This window comes from Limulus polyphemus, unplaced genomic scaffold (genome assembly GCF_000517525.1).
Source record: "Limulus polyphemus unplaced genomic scaffold, Limulus_polyphemus-2.1.2 Scaffold3958, whole genome shotgun sequence".
Classification (NCBI taxonomy): domain Eukaryota; kingdom Metazoa; phylum Arthropoda; class Merostomata; order Xiphosura; family Limulidae; genus Limulus; species Limulus polyphemus.
Window position 1 is genome coordinate 92,808 of NW_013669568.1, and position 9,307 is coordinate 102,114.

Sequence of the window (9,307 nt, forward strand, 5' to 3'; positions counted from 1 at the left end):
TCCTTATAACAAACAACAACGTCAAGATAAAACTGTAACAATCGTCTGAATGGAGCAGGAACTTTCGGACTTTAACTCACTACTCCTTCCTTACAACAAACAACAATGTTGAGATAAAAGAGTAACAATCGTCTGAATGGAGCAGGAACTTCCGGACTTTAACTCACTAGTCTATCCGTACAACAAACAACAACGTCAAGATAAAACTGTAACAATCGTCTGAACGGAGCAGGAACTTTCGGACTTTAACTCACTACTCCTTCCTTACAACAAACAACAATGCTAAGATAAAAGAGTAACAATAACCTGAACGGAGCAGGGACTTCCGGACTTTAACTCACTAGTCTATCCGTACAACAAACAACAACGTCAAGATAAAACTGTAACAATCGTCTGAAAGGAGCAGAAAGTTCCGGACTTTGACTCACTACTCCTTCCTTACAACAAACAACAATGCTAAGATAAAAGAGTAACAATAACCTGAACGGAGCAGGGACTTCCGGACTTTAACTCACTAGTCTATCCGTACAACAAACAACAACGTTAAGATTAAACTGTAACAATCGTCTGAAAGTCTTGAATAAATCCAGCTACTACCTGTGAAATGTGATTCCTTGGATTACTTCATTCTATATTTCTTTGAGGGCCTGATATCCCATAATAGAAAACAACAGAATTACCTAAAACACCTTTTAAATGTTTTTTAAATTTTCAACTGACGTATTATTACTATAATTATCATTAAATTTGGAAGTAATGCCTATTACATAAGTTCACAGGGATGTTTATACTATAACTGAGGCATCCTTACGAAAGAAGTATTGTTACCGAAATTATCTCGAAATTCCTGATTAAATTTTATTAAACAATAGTTTAACAGGGAGTTTTTGAACAATAGTTGTAACTGACTCAGGTTTAACGGCGGAATTTATTGAGTAAATCTGTTTAATTTCTTTAGGGATTTTTAAACACAGAAAACAGACTACCAGTCTTTTACGATGACCACAACTGTTGATGAAACTTTGTTGAATGGACGGCAATTGCCTGCTGTAGAAACATATGTGTAGAGGACGACGTTTCGAAAGTCTTCTGCCTGAAGGTGTTTCTACAACAGTCAGTTGCCGTCCATTCAACAAAGTTCCAACCTGAATACTCTGCCTAAACAATCTATCAAAGAACACCTGTTATTATTTTGTCTAATCGATTTGCTGTTGAGGCGCCAAAATAGATAAAAAAATGTTTACTTAGCTTTATTCATAAATTATTATTTTTTTTTGCTATTAACAATCTAAGGACAATGTAAATATATTATGATAATGAAGAATCTGAACACACGATAATTCATCTATTAGTGTAAACATGACAAACACTGAGCTATGAGAGTCCCCTATTGGGACAGTGGTAAGTCTACGGATTTACAGCGCTAAAATCAGGGGTTCGATTCCCCTCGGGGGACACAGCAGATAGCCCAAAGTGGCTTTGCTATAATAACACACACACACCTGAGCTATGAGACAACTGTTGAGCGTGGTTTAAATATAGTAAAATTAAGTGCAATAGTCAGACAGTAGGGGCTAGCTAGCATAACCTGTTGATTAGGGCACTCGACTCGCAACCTGCGTGTCCCGGGTTCGAATCCTGTTACCAAACTTTCTCGCTCTTTCAGCCATGGAGACGTTAAAATGTGACGGCCAATCCCACTATTCGCTGGTAAAAGAGTAGTCTAAGAGTTGACGGATGCGTGGGGTGGTGTTATCTAATTGCCTACTCTCTAGTTTATTACTTCAAAATTAGGGATAGCTAGTGCAGATAGCCATCGAGTAGTTTTCGTGAAATTCGATAAAGAGAAATAATACAGTATGTATATTAAAACAGTACTAGATTTAAGATTGTATTTGAATACACCAGAGTAAACTACATAGATTATTGTTTCGTTCCAAGTTGTTGTGGACATGTAAAACATGACCTTTTGGACTTAGAAACGAGCCCGAAACGTTTCACTTCTGTTTATTCGTTTCAACAAAACATTCGTTATTGTTCTTCTTCAGTAGTTCATTTTATAGCCTGTGACAATATTTATAACACTGAGAAATAGGCTTGAGCAATGTAGCGGAAAATGCCTAAGATGGCGAAGCACAGGATGCTCATTAGGCCCAACAAATACAAATGTAAAATGTGACTGAAGAATAACGTTAGTAGTTTTTACTAGAAGCCACAAAAATTATAAAACTGAATTATTCATTATAATTGTTAGCTATATTTGTTTTTTAATGTTTTCGCCGTACACCACCTATCAGAAATTTTATCCAAAGGCAGAAAATAAAAATTGATATAGGCGAAGAAATTAAAGTAAAAACATTTTTTGTATGTGTAACATCTTTTTTTATTTTTTTCAAATCTTAAGATACGTGTGATATTATTATCAGCTTAATACAGGGGAAGAAAATATATTTCTGACTTGTAAGTGACCTTACCATTTGCACGTTTTTCATCTCGGTGTTCTTTCAAAGCCGAAGACGAACTTGAAGAACCTCCTGGGTGGTGAGATGTGGGAGTACTTCCTGTCAAAGGTCCTGAAAAGGCTAGGAGACTAGCTGCGCTGCTAGGTGGCACTGTAGGTGGCTGTAAGCCGGCCATTGCCGCATGGGGCATCATAGCGATGGGAGGACCATGGGCATGTGGTGGTAACTGTTGGGCATGCATTTGTTGCTATATTGGAAGAACAGTCAAATTTCGGAAAACTAAAAAAAATATTTTAACCTGCGTGATCTTCTCTCGGTCACTACCAACAACAGACCGAGTAAAATATATCTAAAACAGATATATATATATGTATATCCCTAAAACTAGAAAATTAATAGAGTTTCCTGAACTAAGTTCGACTTTTTTTTTATAAGACGGTGTGTGGATTACTATCTGAACAAAATCCGCTCAAAAATGTGATTGATTTTTTTTATATGTACCACTGTGAAATAGAAAAACAATAGTTATCATTAAGATATTATATTAAGATTGGAAAAAACAAAACAAAAACTGAGAGGCAGTAAAGTTTATGAACTACTGGGATTTCGTTTTAACTTTCTGACATGACAATAGCCTGTTGACACCTTTGTTATATTTGTTTCGTTCAAATTAGAGGTCCTGAACCTTCGTAGGACGACCTGCAGAAGGATTCACTTTCATAGATATCAGTCAATTTACTGAGAACAGGATTAGTCTTTTTGTATTATTCCTTAATCGATATTCAGTTTGAGATAAGTACGAATATCAAGAAGTTATTAACAATTTCAAGATTATGTAGACTCTGATTTGACGTTTTTTTCTTTTGTTTCCCTCAAAAATATGACGTAGTTTCCCACGTGACACTTGTTGTTCAATATCAAATTAATTTTCGAAAAACCAATAGTATGTTCACCGTGTGGGTACAACAAGAGTTCAATAAACAAATTATCGATAGTGTAATACAAAACATTAAAAAACAAAACAGAAAATTGATTGTCTCTAGAAATGATAGATCATTTCCAATAATTGGTCGACATGCAAACTTCAAGTTCCCAATCTTCAATTTTCTATTTAAAAGAAACGATACGCTGTTTATAAAAGAGTTTGTCATACAATAAATAGCCTGTAGTAGCATGTATGCCTGCCCTTTGCAGTTGTATTTTTTAGCCTACACTTATGAAATAGATTTTAACTTTAAAGAATGTATACTATCCTAATTAGTTTTGTATTATTATATCGGTAATATTAAAGCCTATACTCATTAGTTAAATATATTTTTAAAATTGAAGTATGCTGTCATAATTAATTTTGTATTTTTTTATAATAATGATTTTTAAAAATATACTAGGCCTAATACTAATGTTTTATGACAAGTATGATCATAATGCTCGCTAACTTTCACAAGAAAAATGTTTCTCATATGAGTGATAGATTTAAAGTAAAGAAATAAATTGTGGATAACTTTTTTAAATTACGTTTAGCTTCAATATAACGAACTTATAGATATATATGCTTTTACTATATGGTTGCACATTCAAATTGTGCTAAAATGAAATCGTATACCTTTTAGCTGCATGTTAGGCCATACAAAGACAGCTAACCTGGAGTAGTTGGTATATCCAATAGCTTAGGACTTGTTTTTTTTCCCCAAATGAATGATCATAACGTTCTCGAACGTTCCTAACTACTATAATTATCATCCCTATTGCACGATGAATTGTATTTTATAAAACAATATTAATTAATTTTGGTCCTGAAATTTTTGCGTATTGTTTTTTCACGGGTATATTTGTCTTCTATGCTTGTTCATTTGGTTGTTGGATTTCGCGCAAAACTATACGAGAACCACATGTGCTAACCTTCCTACCACATGTGCTAACCTTCCTTAGTTTCAGATTAATAGATCTGAAGGACGACAGCTGATCAACACCACAAACCGTCAACTCTTGAGTTTCCTATTCTCAGGCTGAATAATGGGGTTTGACAGTGACTCTTATAACGCAACCACAGCCCAAAGTGCCGAGTTTAATTTATTTGTTTTTTTTTGCGGTAACGGGTCGTGAACCACCAAACCCAACCTCGCACGCTAACCATTGGGTTAGCACAATGTAAAATAATTTAGCCCTAGGTCAATGCTAAAGTGTGTTAAAGTGTATCCGTGCATTAAAGCTACAAAAATATGTAAGGAATTAGTGTATATACAGGAGAAACCATCCTACTCATTTTCGGTGTTGATATACTTTAGTTACACAATGTTCTATCTGCGCGGAGAATCGAACCTTGGATTTTAGCTTTGTAAGTCCGTAACATACCGCTGACTCACCTAGGAACTATTTTTGGTGTAAACCAGTTAAAATGCTAAGCTAATTCTCGAGGTTGTTGAATAAAGGTGAGAGGGATATGGTGTGGATGGATTTCAGAGGGGGTGTTGAAACTAACATTTTGTGTTTGTTTGCTTTGAATTTCGCGCAAAGCTACACGAGGGCTATCTGCGCTAGCCGTCCCTAATTTAGTAGTGTAAGACTAGAGGGAAGGCAGCTAGTCATCACCACCCACCGCCAACTCTTGGGCTACTCTTTTACCAACGAATAGTGGGATTAACCGTCACATTATAACGCCCCCACGGCTGAAAGGGCGAGTATGTTTGGTGTGACGGTGATTCGAACCCGAGATCCTCAGATTGCGAGTCGAGTGCCCTAACCACCTGGCCATGCCGGGCCTAACATTTTGTTCCCATAGTTGTTTCGTCAACCTTGTCTCGACATCCTGGACTTTCTCGATCAGTGTAATAAGATCACGCGATGTCACAATAGTTTGGAATGATTTGTTAAAAGGTTATTTTTTTTCTTATTGTAATATTAAACTGAACATTCGAGAGAGAGAGAGAGAGCTCATTCATTTTATCGAAATGCACCTTACCTGCTCTCTCGTTTTCTACCCTCGTGAATAGCGCCAGTCTCTTTACCTAGTTTTTAGATAAAGTATCTGAGAAAACACGCACGCATTTGTCGTGAGCATTTTCTGTATATAATTCTTTTGTAAAACCATCAAGAGATTATCTGACAAATGATGATAGATAAAAAGTGGTACTAACAATAACTTTAACTGCATTCGTGCGTAGTTGTATGTACGTATGTGTACGCATAGGTTTTACACGTACGTATGTACGACAAGCTGGTTTTAGTAAGTGCACTTTAATAACCTGAAAACCACCGAAATAGAATCTTAGCCGTGTTTATAACAGACCGTGTATTGATCACAGAAAATAAAAACAATTCATTGCTAAATCGATTCGCCATGGTTACGCACTAAAACAAGAGCCTAAATGATTACTAGCAAATGAGTTAATGCATTCACAACCATAAGTTTTTTCTATATTATCTATCTACGATTATCCATATTTTCCCGCCATTAATGGTTCTTATAATATATTTCCCTTGCGAGAGGCCTTTATTTACTCACAACATCTATTTATTTCTTACCTCAGGGTGTGACAAAATTTCATTTTAAAACCCCTTATTTTGCGCTTTTCATTTCAAGCCATATAATTCAGAATATTTAATGGATTCCGTAGTAATGGGTGCTACAAAATCGTTTTCAATCTTAATACTAAAGTAAAGAGTAGAATTGTGGGTAAATTTGAACAAAGCTGATCGAGGTTTAAAGACTAATACGTTTCAGTAATTTTATTTCTATTTACAAATAATTAATGCCCTTTTTTTCATAGGAAATTATTTCTAGCCTGTTTTATTTTCTAAGTTTTTTTTTATGATTAGATTAAAAGTTTTGAGTCGCAGCCTTCCTAATTTATCAGATAAACTATTAAAAAACTATCACGGTAAAATAAAAACAAAGCTGAAAAATACGATTTAAACCAAGAGCATGCGAATTCACAACATAAATACATATAATCAATTACGTAAAACAAAGTTCCATTTCAGATTAAATATGAAAGTTGAAACATTTGCTTTTACGCCGTAACGAGAAAAGTTCGTGCAAAATGATAAAAGAAAAACACATACGAACCATTAGATGGGCGATACCCGAATGTTGTTGCTAGAATAAAAGAGAAAACACACTCATGAGAAATCCCCTATAACTCTATAAAACACTGGAACAGGATTATACATTTTTGTTTTCTTCTGATGAACAACACGGAGATGTCGAAACTAAGTTGTGATTACCTAAAATTGGTTGCTATAGTATTAGATCAAAAGGAATGTCTGTCAACGAAGTAGCAAATCTTGTATGTGCTTTTACTATTTCGTTCATGTTTTTTTTTTAAATCAAATTTGCCTACAATGGTGTTCAAAATATATTTCAATCAATTCTAGAACAACTTGTTACAAAGAAAGTTATCAAATTCAAATGAATATTATATTTCTTGGATAAACACGCAAAGTTTCTGAAGTCATTATTTCTAACTAATTTCCTCATTCCCAAGAAATTGTATTTTTTTTCCTTCCTTATATAAAACAGTGTCACTCATGCAGAATAGGAGAGAATGTCACCTAGTGGTATATACATAAATTATCTATTAGATTTAACCTTTATTTGCGTGTTTATTGAAATTAAAATTTAGAATTAAAAGCAGATACATCTCATACAGTAGAGATATATATTATATTTTTGTGTACGCTCTCGTGTTATTTCTCTATCCTGTACGTGCCACACTATCCGTTTGTGGCTTGAGTATTTGATAGTACTGAATTATGATCTCTTTCCTTTAGATGTTGAGTTTAACATAAATGTTGTTTTCCATGTATACATTCATTGCTGCATCAATCACTTTTTGATTATATCATATTATTGTTCTGAAAAAGGTATTTTTTGTGTTTGTTTCACGTGTGCTATGACGAAAGCTTGATTAATAAAATTCTGGGACAAACCAAGTTCATAAATAGTGTTTTCAGACAGAAAATATAAATGTATAAAACTATAACTGAAAGTTGCTTTTTTTTTGTCATCTTATTTTTTATGTTTCCGATAACGATTTAAAACGAAGGACTTCAAGAACAGGAAAAGTAACATTTTCATCAAATCTCAAGATATTTAATTCGTTTTTTCTTAAAATGGAATTTCGGAAACTTATTATTCACATTTATAATTACATTAAAAAGGCTTATTAGGAGTTTAACACCGTATGTTAATTCTATTATACCAAACAGAAACAAATTAAAATGTATGTATGTATATATATATATATATATATGGGAGGGTTTAGAAGACAAACTGTGAGGAAAGAAAAAGAGAATTAGCCCAGGGAGATACCAGCCTAAGTATATGTTCACTGAAACAATGTACGTTAGTTAACAACCTTAGACAGAACTAAGTAAAAAAAAAAATCTCTACAAACGTCGAACGGCACCAACAAATGTTAACTTTAACAAACATGCCCTCAAGTTGTACGATTCTAATTAGTTAACAAAAAAATGTTTTTTTTTCTTTTTTCGTTTTGTTTTGAAATACTTGCACAACATTGTTAGTTTTCAGACTATTGTTTGACTATTATTTCAGACTATTATATGACTATTATTTGCATATTCTTAGACTATTATTTCAGACTATTATTTGCCTATTCTTAGACTATTATTTCAGACTATTATTTGACTATTATTTCAGATTATTATTTGACTATTATTTAGACTATTATTTCAGACTATTATTTTACTGATTTTTTCATTGACAGAATGTTCTAAGATTTTTGAGATTCGTTCTTGAAAATAATAATGTAATTACTTACAATACGTTTAAAGCCACGAAAGCGAGGAAACATGCTTGAGAAAAATAATATTTTCAAACATGAGCTGAATTTTATTACTTTTTTCTAATGTGGAAGTATGTTAATTGGTTGAGTTTATCATATAGTGAGTGTTTGGAATGTAACATTAACTTCCAAACGTTAATTCTTATCAAACTTTACGTTAATTATTTAAGTGTTTTAAGTTTTATTCTGAAAACAGATTTATAACTTATATATTTCATCCAGGTGCTTGACAATAATTTTTCATAAAGTTTTTAAACCATATTAATTCATAGGATAAGTTTTTTGTTTGTTTGTATGTAGGATTATCTGTGCTGTACCCATCACAGGTATCGAAACCCTGTTTTTAGAGTTATAAGCCTTCAGACTTATTGCTGAGTCACTGGGGGGGCTACACAGGGAAAGCAGAGATGAAAAGTCATTACATTCGATACATGTGGTGGCTAACATGAACTGTGCAGTGATCACATTCAATAAATGTTGTGGCTAACATGAACTGTGCAGTAATCACATTCGATACATGTGGTGGATAGCATGAAATGTGGAGTGATCACATTCGATACATGTGGTGGCTAACATGAACTGTGCAGTGATCACATTCGATACATGTTGTGGATAACATGAACTGTGAAGTGATCACATTTGGTACATGTGGTGGATAACATGAACTGTGCATGATCATATTCGATACATGTAGTGGCCAACATGAACTGTGCAGTGATCACAGTCGATACATGTGGTGGCTAACATGAACTGTGCAGTGATGACAATCGATACATGTTGTGGATAACATGAACTGTGCAGTGATCACATTCGATACATTTGGTGGCTAACATGAACTGTGCAGTGATCACATTCGATACATGTTGTGGATAACATGAACTGTGCATGATCACAGTCGATACATTTGGTGGCTAACATAAACTGTGCATGATCACATTCGATACATGTGGTGACTAACATGAACTGTGCAGTAATCACAGTCGATACATGAGAAGAATAACATGAAACACTAGTTAAACAGTTTTTTAATTATGTACC

General features: G+C 33.9%; 1 protein-coding gene across 1 annotated transcript in view; it reads right to left on the reverse strand.

Annotated features, from left to right (window-relative positions):
• The window catches only part of LOC106470352 (protein groucho-1-like), a gene marked incomplete at its 5' end in the record, with an annotated part of 56,017 nt that overhangs the window by 40,717 nt on the left and 5,993 nt on the right, over positions 1-9,307 (reverse strand). Inside the window, 2 exons of the mRNA XM_013930904.2 lie at positions 2,475-2,709; positions 6,529-6,558. Coding sequence (XP_013786358.2) covers positions 2,475-2,709; positions 6,529-6,558 — 265 coding nt within the window. The remainder of the gene's footprint in view (positions 1-2,474; positions 2,710-6,528; positions 6,559-9,307) is intronic.